Source organism: Sabethes cyaneus, chromosome 2, assembly GCF_943734655.1.
Source record: "Sabethes cyaneus chromosome 2, idSabCyanKW18_F2, whole genome shotgun sequence".
In the NCBI taxonomy this organism is placed as follows: Eukaryota; Metazoa; Arthropoda; class Insecta; order Diptera; family Culicidae; genus Sabethes; species Sabethes cyaneus.
Window position 1 is genome coordinate 73173029 of NC_071354.1, and position 12700 is coordinate 73185728.

Sequence of the window (12700 nt, forward strand, 5' to 3'; positions counted from 1 at the left end):
AAATCCTAAATAAGACTCCGAAGGAAACGATACAAGCGTTCCCGGACATGTTCAGAGCCAGTGTTGCACAAATAGCTGGAGTATAAAAACTTTTCGAACAGACGAAAGATTCGTCAGGACAGGACAGAGTCTTGTCTACGAGAATATATCTCGGTCAGACGTTACCCAGCTAGCACCAAATCGTACATCAATAACCGAAAATTATCGTAAATAACTCTTAACAAATTCGAAATCGTAACTAAAGCTTAACAAAGTCCGCTCAAGTTTTTTTTCAGTCGTATAGAACGATAATTGCTGACATACATACGATATTCAACCCAGAATCGTATAGCAGCACGGAGCGGGTCGAGCTTAATCGGATATTGTCGTATATAATTACTTATATCGATGAAATGCATATGCTTATTCCTCGTCACATATATCGCCTCCAAAATAGCACGGATATGCCAGTTTTGCTCATCAAATACGATTTATTAGCACATATATATATATGTACGTAATGCTGACTTTTAACTTTTTTATGCATATAAAAATGCTAGCTGGGTATGAACCGCCAAAGACGTCATGATCGTTCTGTCGATGACAGGCGAAACACTAAAAGAGGTTGTTGGCGATTAAGGCCATCGAGAACTAATGCAGGAGGCTAAATAAATAAATTAATAAATAAACAAGTAAATAAATAAATAACTAAATTAAAACTACGTAATTTCACGTCAAACGAGTGCGACGGTTCACCGAAACCAAACAATTCTTCCACCTACTTAGAAGCCCTTAAGTAAGTAAAAGGCACCTATCCGTGTAAGACGGCGATCCATCAGGATGAACGCTATCGCAAAGCACGCACTCCGTATGTTCCTAGTTTGCTACTTAGGGATCCACACTCACTTCTTACTTACTTCTACCAGCAGAAAGCCGAGGTAACTCTTGCCGTAATTGCTCTTCACTGTACTCGGTCCTGGGCTACTCGTCGCCAATTCATTGAGTATCTCGACACACGCAAGTCAGCTTCAACCTGGTCGATCCTTCTTTTCTTGGTACCGGTGGTGGGCACAGTCGTCCGGCATCCTTGTGACGTGGCCGGCCTAACCTAGACTACCAACTTTCACCAAGTGTACGATAGGAATCTCCCCAAGTAGTACTTGCAACTCGTGGTTCATACGCATACGCCACTCTACGCTTTCCGTTTGTACTCCGCCAAAAATAATCCGCAACACCTTCGTTCAAATTCGGCGAGTGCACGTATGTCTTCCGTAAGCAAAGTTACTGTTTCAAGTCCGCAGAGGACTACCGGTCTGATAAGCGTTTCGTACATAGTCAGCTTTGTGCGGTGACGTATGCTCCTTGATCGAAGCGTCTTACGGAGGGAAAAGTAGGTTCGACTTCCAGTTTAAATGCGTCGTTGAATCTCCTTACTCGAATTATTGTCGATGGTGACCAGAGATCCCAAATATACGAACTCATCAACCACTTTGACTTCATCGCCGTCAATAGTCACTGTCCATGGGAGGTAAAGGTTACTCTGGACCCAGCAAACATTTTGGTCTGTATAACTTAATTCTAAATGAGATAAACGTCAGCATATAAGGTCTATCAAATCATATATCATGCGCAGAAACGGCATATACATGCAAAAGTGGAGGCGATATACATGATTTAGTTCTTCAGAATAATTGAAATGCCGACAAAACAAAACAGTTTATACGACTGAGCCGATTGACTGGATTGCATTTCGACACAGTTACGATAATAATTCTGCTTTACCCTTCGCCTTTCCACCATGTAGTAAATGGCAAGTGTCAAAAATTGCATACAGAGCAGGCTATTTATAGCCAAATATTCGCCCTGAGACAAAAAAGTAAAAGCTTTGCTGAAAGCTTTCTTTCATAAGCTTCCAGATATTACCGACCTGTCACAATACTTAAAACTTTTTGTCTATATCATTTAAAACAAGCTGTACTCATCTGGTTTAGAACCAACAACCACCCGTACCGCAGTATTTGTTCATTACCTTTAAGCTACTGGTACATCAGTACCTCAATGATATTTTTGCACATCTTAAACCGAAGTCATCGTACATGTAAGCAACGAGATCTTATCTGATGCATTGAACATGTAAGTACGGATTTGATTTATTCTCATCCGACATACGAGTTTGTGTCAATTGTGACTGAATTACAGTGTTGTAAATAAGTTTGCATTTGATCGTTAATATCATTAAAATTAAATTAAAATGCTGACTTCATGGAATGATATGCAGTACCTTTGTTAGCATTCAGTGGTACAGATTGTTCTAAATATAAATTAGAATACGTTATATGCATATTCATCCCAAGTAACAATTTGGGTTTTATTGCACTCTTATGATTGTATTTAAGAGCAAAATTGGTCTTGTAGACCACCATAAGAGTACAATAAAACTCACATTGTTGCTTGGGATATTTGATTACATGGAGATAATATTATTAAAGCTCAAGTACAAAAATGTTGTCTGTTATTTCAGAAGCTCTTAAAAAGAAATTAAAAGTTATTTAAAATAGAATGCTGAACATTTAGATGCTATAGGACAGCTCAAAATTGCTTACAACAATAAGCATCAACCATTATTTTTTACTGTACCAGTTTAATGCTGAATGTCTTTTTCCAATTCTACTTAACATTTGCATTTCTTCTGAAAAGCCATAAGATGCACTGATATTAAGGCATTTAGATTAGCGGAATGAATCATAATCTAGACTTGCCCAGTTCTGAGAAATACTCTCCTTGGTAAATTTTAAGATTTCCGTTCGTTCACTTACCTATCAGAGAAATATCTAAAAAATTATGAGTTTCTATTTTTAACATTTTTAATTTTTAAAACGTTACGTTACGTGATTTTAATACGCCAAAAAACAATCAAACTCCTCAAAGAGTGCTTCTTCAAAAAGATCTTTTATTGTCTTGTCAGTATGTGTTAATCATTATATGCCTGCTGCTTAATATTTAGGCGGGCTTATTTGAATTATTAACATTTTTAAAATAATTAACAAGGTAATTGTAAAAGTTTTTCAAACCAGATAATAGTTTTTTGAATATTTCGCCACAATCAAAATAAATTCAATTTTAATAAAAGAAATAAATAGATATTTAAATTTAAAATAAAAACGAAGAAACCGTTAATTTTTTTGGTTGACAAATCTGTATTAAGAACGTAACCTTGAAATATCTCTATTTTGTTGTTTTTGTTGTAAAGAAATAACAACAAATTTGAACGTGTTTTGATGCAAATCATATTTTAATGCACCTAGAATCTCATGATTATCACTGCTTGTATATAAATCTAAAACGATGTCATATAAGACATTTTGCAAAACATAATCCGATGAAAACTGTAATTAAATACGATTACATCTTCATGATAGCCATTGTTGATAACTAAATCTAAGAAATCGTCGGTCTGTCCAGACTCCTCGTTTTTATGCCCCATTTTCCTTCTCATGCAGTCTTGTGTTTTTATTACATGCCAGTTTTTACTCTTTTTTCTCTCGGGGTTTTCCATTTTTCCTAACACGTTTTGTCCAGTTATTGTCACGTTTTCCTTTATGCTCTTTTCTGTTTTTTTTTTCTCCTTATGTCTCTTTTTTCTTATTTTGATTTTTTTCTGAAAAGTAAAAGTACACGGACTGTCACTAAATCCATCGGTAATCCATTAATGAATATGCTAAGACAATTTGCTAACATATTCACCGGAACAACAAAATATTTTATCATGAAAATTTTATCATTAAAAGTTTGACAAGCAAGAAACAATATTCTAAAGAATTTCCATACGACAGAACATGATTTTCCCACCAAAATATTTATTAAATTATTAAATTTTACAGAGAAAGTGGGCCACGTGCCCCAGAGGGCCCCAGCCTGTGCTCGCAATGACAGTATCGGACTGGTCCGTTTGTCAATTGGCTGAACTGTTGAATTATGCCAAATCCACGGTTTAGAGAACTGCTGGCCGTCGACGGGAAACCTGGAACAAGGCCGTTTTTGAACAAATTCCTTTTGGATTGGAAAGCTACCCTCACGTAAAAAGAGGTAATTTCTAAATAGGCTGCTGCCTTATTTCTGGTACGACTTGACAATCTGTTACTATTTAAATTCGACCAATCACGGAGCGGAATCCGGCCAGCATACTGGATCTAAGATTGATTTAGGATAAACTCATGTCGATTGTGAAGGGTAAACTCAAGAAGAAGGGTGAAAGTGTCAGCAGCAAGGAAGAGTTCTTACAAAAATGGAATAAATGGCTTACAACAGACAGTTCTTGTCACGACATGTTTCTATATCATTCGGTAAATATTTGTTGAAATTCTTCAAGCTTGCGGAGTTATTTTTTAAATTTAAAAACAACTTTAATGCTATTTAAAATTCTTGGCGGACCGAAATCTTAAAATAAGAAATTGACAAATGTTTATACTACATAGCTCAAGCTCATTCCAGACTTAACGCAAATTGATTGACTCCAAGAATGTCTTTTCAATGTTGAATATTCCACAATTTGCAGACAGCGCCAACAAAAGCGAGAACAATATTCAAAAAATCATCCGACTCCCCCAAAACGTTGCTTTTCCGTACAGATATCCCGAATCAGTTTGCTAATTATCATTTGTGCGAAACTTCGGAACAGATATTTGCATTAATAAATTTCAGGATATAAAACAATAACGAAACTGGCTTCGTCGCTCATACATATTAGTGCTCGAACCAGCAGCAGCACCATATCGGTCCCATGATTATTGGCTCGAAATTGACCCAGCTGAGCCCGCTGAGTTGGTCGCCGACCAGAACGGCGCCACTGCACTTTTCCTCACCTGGCCAGCCATCGCCGAAACAGTTTAGTTTTTATCAACCGCTCGACCCGAAGGCGGTTGGAAAATGCTAATTCGGCAGCACGTCTCACTTAGCCTTGAGCTTGCTCTATGGCAAATGCCGTAAATATTGTCACATTTGAATATGTATCAAAACTAGTATCGTCATTCTAAATACTGTTGTTCCCTAAAATAGCGTCAAGTAAAATTGTTTGTTTGCTAAAATAGTGCGGAAGTTCATGCTGCTTATAAAGTGACAGAATCAGATGACAGAACCATTCGTAAATTATTATGAACTATTGCTTAAACACAAATTTCCCTAAAGCTCAGCAGCAGTAGCCGCGCAAGGTTGCGGATTGTGAAAGAGTTGTGATTTCCGATATCACGCGAACAAATTTGCGTTAATCGAAAATAAATTTGCTAATACGAGAGAGAGACGCCATTTAGTTCTGCTGCTCTGTTTGATCTTGGAATTCCGTTCGATGCCGCACAACGGGGACTGAGGAGAGTTCATCGCTCATGACGACCACGCTGACCGCGAGTACCCTTGAAATGCTGCAGCAGTAGATTGAGCTTGCTGGACACCTTTAACCACATTATGCTAACTAAATCAAATGAATCAACTTTGATCCGTACGCAATGGATGTCACGTAATCGCGTCATAAGTTACGAAGTTAAGGAGCATCAACATAATCGAATCGTGACTGAGGTATTCTAGTTTGCGTTTTGCTACTGGTTGATATTGAACCTTATAGTTTTTTTTTCCATTTTAAATGAAAAATAAGAAATAATGGCACATAAAATATTCGAACAAATTTAGCCTCCGAAACTGAGGGTAGTTTAAATAAGTTTTGAGAACATACATTTTTTCGGTTCGACCCTACCCTGCTTTCACTTTAATAAAGCTTGGTTGGGTTTTGCCGCAAAACATATAGACGAAGCCGATCTTTCAAATATAATTTACAAATTAGTACACTTTTGCAAAAACTAAAAGTGTTAAACAATCTTATCGTTCTGGTAGAAAACTTTCCGTAGCAATAGTTGAACTCTGCCTATATAATGACTACAATTTTATTTTATTTAATATAAGCACAGAAGAATGAATCTTTTTTCTTGTCTATTCCTCTCACATTTTGACAAGACAAACCTGCGCAAAGAAATTAAAATTTTATTTTTATTTGTTGTACTATTTTTAAAATGTTGGTTCTTAAAACTTCTTAACTAAAACATCGAAAAAAATTAAATTAAATATATTTACCACCAATATTATCACAAATAAATAAAAAAAATCGAACTTCAAACCCAGTTTTAATCTCGCATTTAGATGCTATCGCATCTGAGCCAGGACGCTTTCCAGCAAATAAGAACATAAACAAATTGGCGAGCAACATAAATTATGCACACGGCAGATGGCGAAATGATTGAGGCAAAGGTCACTTCATTTTGGCAAACCACAGAATACGTTAGAATTTCTGGTGTTGATAGCGGCACAGAATTAATAACACGCTAGATTTGGGTCACAATGCATTATAATAAAAATATTTTCCTTCCAGTGTGATGCTCTGGGCTCACACTGCTGTTGCGGTTGGTTCGGTTGTCGGTAGCATATACTCCGCCCCAAATGAGAGCAGAATTGTGGCCTACAAATTGGTCTAATTTGATGTGAAGGATGCGGTAGCGCTAAATTATGACGAGTCGATCGAATTTTATTACGGCAGTTAGCCAATTATGCAAATTTTCGGTGGCTTACCGGTATAGAATGTTTATTCTAGATTAATATGGTCAGTAAACAGCGATAAACTACAAATTCCGCCGAAATTGAAATATTTGTAAGGAATAGAAATGGGCAGCTTACGTGCAGAGTGTCTGACATTTCCGACAGCCAAATATTAATGTGGTGTTCTGGCAAATTAATCAAAATAACAAATATTATATAACCTATCGATGAGTTTATCAGAATATCACCAATTGGGATTTGCTACATAACAAAATCGATTGATAAAAACTACATAAACAATGAAAAATCCAAAATACATGCATTTTAATTATAGTTTTTCAATTAGACAACAACTTTTCAAAAAGAATGAAACAGTATGTAAACAATGTAAAATTCCCCGATTATTGCTGTCAAAAAATAACGATTATCGATAATAATAATAGTTGATTTGGCAACCATAAACCATTCCCATTTGTATTTTGCATTTTCTGGTGATCCAATCCTACTGTCAAAAACTTTCACTTGCGGGAAAATTGAAACGTCCTAAGTTTGGTATTACTTTGTCAAAAGCAGCACTAAGTATACTTGTAAAATGCAAAATTAACCAGGTTGATGTTCCTCGCAGAGGTAGTACAATACATTTAAAAGTGCCTTTGCAAAAGCATCTCTTACTAACACATACTGGATTCCTGTTTCGGAATCCCGAGGATTCCTATTTCACAGTAAAGGAGATTCCTTTACCGAGTTACAGTGGACCCCCGTTCGTTTGAACGATTCCTCATGCAAACTAACGGGGTTAGCTTTTAATTTGAACAACTGGTAACCCTAAATATGCTGGAGCTTGTGTGAACTGGCTGCCCTGTTCTTTGTTATTGTTTTGGTAGTTTGATTCAGTTGGCAGTTGCAAGCAGCGAATATTTCATTCTCCGATCAGATTTCTACCATAATCGTTGGGAAAACGCATTGTGAAACAGGTTAAACACGCTAGATCAGTACAAACAAATCGTGTTTATGTGCATTGTCTGCATAAGCAAATGATGTCATATTGAGAATGACATTTGAACCATTTTTAATTTGCACATCGTGCAAACCAACGGGGTTCAAATTAAAAAGTGTTCAGATTAAAAACGGTCAAACGAACGGGGGTCCACGGTATACCCCAAGCAGCATAATTTCAACACTTCTAGTTGCATCAACCTATTTATGACCAGAATTAGTCACGTAGGCGTTACCACAACTACTTTGTAACAATTGTGCTAGTAGGGATGTATCGCTTTTTGGATTCTTATACAAGAATCCTGGTGCTATAAGCAAGGCGAATCTTGTCCAGAATTTCTAAACACGAATCCAATGCGAGGAATCCCAGAGATTCGGTGCGAATCGTTTTGGTTCGTCCGGGATCCTAATAGATCAAAACCACTCGAAGGTGTTTTTTTTTCGGAAAATAAAAGCGGAGCTTCTTATTCGAGCAGTACTTAAACTTTGGAATATTTTTCCAATGAATCAGAGCTTTTTCCAATGAATCAGAGCTGAATAAATATAGCATAAGTATTTTTAAACTGACATTCACTGAATCAATTTTCAGATAATGGTTCCAACCAAGGCTAACGTTATTGACAATGCCATGGTTTATAGGGTTGTGAAGGAGCACCAACCAGTAGGTATCTACAGCCGAAGATGATGGATTCATCAATCTAAGAAGTTTCGACGCCTAATCGTAATTATTCCAATAACCAATTGCCTGTTCAAGGCCATCGACGAAATCAAATCAAGAAAAAGTATTGCAAGATACCACACGCTTCTACTATTGCAGGACTTTCGAATTGATGGATTGAAAATTTCCTCAACTTATGCACCGGTTACACTTTTGGACCCGAAATTTATTAATTTACACTTCAAAACTCTGCGGGAAAACGAATTGGCCAAGTCTGCACTTATTAAAGTAGTAATACATACCAAATTCAGTCAGCAACAGTGAGTCGCAAGAAGAATAAGAAAGTGATGAATAGCTCTCATAAGTGACATATGGAACCGTCAAGTAGGAACCGTGCAAAGATATAAAATTCGAAACATAATTCACAGGAAATGGGCTACCATGATGAAAGAGTTAAGCATATATTAGACAGGTGGAATAAAACTTTGAAGCTCAAACATTTTTCAATATTGGAAGACTACTCCACTCCACTCTACTCTACTCTACTCTACTCTACTCTACTCTACTCTACTCTACTCTACTCTACTCTACTCTACTCTACTCTACTCTACTCTACTCTACTCTACTCTACTCTACTCTACTCTACTCTACTCTACTCTACTCTACTCTACTCTACTCTACTCTACTCTACTCTACTCTACTCTACTCTACTCTACACTACTCTACTCTACTCTACTCTACTCTACTCTACTCTACTCTACTCTACTCTACTCTACTCTACTCTACTCTACTCTACTCTACTCTACTCTACTCTACTCTACTCTACTCTACTCTACTCTACTCTACTCTACTCTACTCTACTCTACTCTACTCTACTCTACTCTACTCTACTCTACTCTACTCTACTCTACTCTACTCTACTCTACTCTACTCTACTCTACTCTACTCTACTCTACTCTACTCTACTCTACTCTACTCTACTCTACTCTACTCTACTCTACTCTACTCTACTCTACTCTACTCTACTCTACTCTACTCTACTCTACTCTACTCTACTCTACTCTACTCTACTCTACTCTACTCTACTCTACTCTACTCTACTCTACTCTACTCTACTCTACTCTACTCTACTCTACTCTACTCTACTCTACTCTACTCTACTCTACTCTACTCTACTCTACTCTACTCTACTCCACTCTACTCTACTCTACTCTACTCTACTCTACTCTACTCTACTCTACTCTACTCTACTCTACTCTACTCTACTCTACTCTACTCTACTCTACTCTACTCTACTCTACTCTACTCTACTCTACTCTACTCTACTCTACTCTACTCTACTCTACTCTACTCTACTCTACTCTACTCTACTCTACTCTACTCTACTCTACTCTACTCTACTCTACTCTACTCTACTCTACTCTACTCTACTCTACTCTACTCTACTCTACTCTACTCTACTCTACTCTACTCTACTCTACTCTACTCTACTCTACTCTACTCTACTCTACTCTACTCTACTCTACTCTACTCTACTCTACTCTACTCTACTCTACTCTACTCTACTCTACTCTACTCTACTCTACTCTACTCTACTCTACTCTACTCTACTCTACTCTACTCTACTCTACTCTACTCTACTCTACTCTACTCTACTCTACTCTACTCTACTCTACTCTACTCTACTCTACTCTACTCTACTCTACTCTACTCTACTCTACTCTACTCTACTCTACTCTACTCTACTCTACTCTACTCTACTCTACTCTACTCTACTCTACTCTACTCTACTCTACTCTACTCTACTCTACTCTACTCTACTCTACTCTACTCTACTCTACTCTACTCTACTCTACTCTACTCTACTCTACTCTACTCTACTCTACTCTACTCTACTCTACTCTACTCTACTCTACTCTACTCTACTCTACTCTACTCTACTCTACTCTACTCTACTCTACTCTACTCTACTCTACTCTACTCTACTCTACTCTACTCTACTCTACTCTACTCTACTCTACTCTACTCTACTCTACTCTACTCTACTCTACTCTACTCTACTCTACTCTACTCTACTCTACTCTACTCTACTCTACTCTACTCTACTCTACTCTACTCTACTCTACTCTACTCTACTCTACTCTACTCTACTCTACTCTACTCTACTCTACTCTACTCTACTCTACTCTACTCTACTCTACTCTACTCTACACTCCAATATACTCTACTCTACACTCCAATATACTCTACTCTCTGCTCTACTATACAGGGTGACTATTAAAATAAATGGTCACAAAATTAAGACGCTTGCATAAATTTCTGATTTTGAGTGTACACTCAAGTCACTTTTTACGCGAAGGATACATCCAGTGTAAATCAAAACCGCGTAAATTCCGAAATTCGCGAAAAAAACCGCGTAAATTCCGAAAATCGCGTAAAAAACCGCGTAAATTCCGAATTTCGCGTAATAATAGTCGCGAAAAAAACAAACCGCGTAGAGAAAAACCGCGTAAAAAACGACTTCAGTGTATTTCGTATAAAGTATATCCATAACATTTGTCTTAAATTAGTCCAATTCAAAGTTTTCTCCCTTTGCTTTAATTACCAGTCGCAATCGTTATTGAAAAACGTTACAACTGGCACGCACGATATCCTGAGGCATTTCATCCCGAATCTTCTACAAGCTTTACTTGAAGGTATTTACAGTCAATTATTTGCTGCTCCCTAGTTTGCCTAGCATGTAACCCCATGCATAGAAGTCGAGAGGATTCAAATCCGGCGAAGAGACAGGCCAATCTTTCGAAGAAATAAAATCCTGAAAATAGTCCTCACACCAAACCTGTGTTGCTTTCCCCTGGAGAGACGGTACAGAATCTTATTGGAAGTATACTGCCGCTTCTCGCATAACAATCCTATTTATATAAGAAACTCTTTAAAAAAATGGGATTGTTACGCGAGTAACGGCAGTATAGTGCATTCTTGATAGTGTTTTTTGACAATGGGAATCGAATGATTCTTCAAAACATTATCGATGTAATATTAAGTGTTCATTTCAAAACACCATGTTAAACGAACAACAATGGAACCTTCAAATTTTTGCAGAATCCCATACCATCACGTTGGAAACATTCTGAAACCTTTGAACAGCCAATTCGTCCCAAGGAATGGCACAAAGATGAGCTGCAAATATCCAATCATTTTGTTGGTTGTGGTGATGCTGTGGCAAGAACGTTTTTTTGCCCGGAAACAAAATTTCACAATCACCGTGCCGTTTGTGCAGCCTCCGACATCTTTCGACGCTTGCTACCTTCTGCTTTTCGGTGAAACCGTGCACCCGTTGTTTTATGCACAGAATCAATCGAAGATCATCTTCCAAAATATTCTTCATGGTTGATTGCGAAATTCTCAGTTCCTTGGCCATCTTACGTCCAGACTGATCTGATTCGGTCGAACTCGCTCTCTTACTCGTTTGATGGCTCTCGGTGTCCCAGCCAGGTGTGGGGAGTTTTTCCCAAGGATTAGTTTCCTTGTATCGCTTGTTGATACGAGGAGATGAAACTTTCGTTTATTTAGAGTGGCTTCAGCTTCTTTAAAATATCACACGGTCGGAAACTTTTCAAAAACAGATTTATCACAAGTTCCCTTTTTGCGTCCATGATTACCACGACTCTTAAACGAACAAAAACTGCAAACAAACAAACAAACAAACAAACAAACAAAGAAACTTGCAAACTGTGTTGACATTTGAATATACTCTTAATGAAAAATATGCAGACATATCTGTGATTTACCCAATTTTTAATTAAACACGTCCAAAAAACACTGCCAGTTTTTACTACTCATCCTATAGTCTCAACTCTACTAAATTTTTTATTCTGCTAGTATAGCAGAAGTATCTCTACTCTACTCTACTCTAGCAGAGTATCTCTACTCTACTATACCTTGACTCCTCAATGACAATTGTACCTAAAACTGGACTTGAAATCAGATTAGGATTGGGGCTTGAATTTAAATTGGAATTCGAATTTGAATATGCATTAGAATTGGTTTTATTTGAAATTGGACTTTGCATTGAATTAAAAATTAATAGTTTTTTGAAACGATGATTCTACAATTGATGAAGGGACGGTAAGGGAAAATAATGAAGAAGGATTTTTTTCCGGGAATGAAGGGGAAGGGTGGAAAGGAAGGGGGGGGGGGTAGGTAGGTAGCTATGTTTAACAAGTTGTCGTTGTGACTCCTATCTTTTGTCCAATGCTGGAAGGTGCATGGGTCGAACCAAGCTGTAATCAGAGATTATAACCGGATTTGAACCCACAACACCTGCCAGGGCGTGTCGCTCACTGGTACCCGTGTACCTTTGAACCACAGAGGCGCTGGACAAAAGAAGTCTGCACAACCCCCCTTATTAACCATAGCGACATGGGTTGGTCTATTTTTAGACACGTTAGATTAAAAACTTCTCGGTCGGTGGTTTCTACAGTAGGTGGA

The 12700-nt window shown here is 37.6% G+C and overlaps 1 protein-coding gene across 1 annotated transcript in view; it reads right to left on the reverse strand.

Moving 5' to 3' along the window:
- LOC128735566 (uncharacterized) overlaps positions 1-11630 on the reverse strand; it is a 38856-nt gene extending 27226 nt beyond the window's left edge. Inside the window, exon 1 of the mRNA XM_053830049.1 lies at positions 11322-11630. Coding sequence (XP_053686024.1) covers positions 11322-11630 — 309 coding nt within the window. The remainder of the gene's footprint in view (positions 1-11321) is intronic.
- Between the last annotated feature and the right edge of the window lie 1070 nt (positions 11631-12700).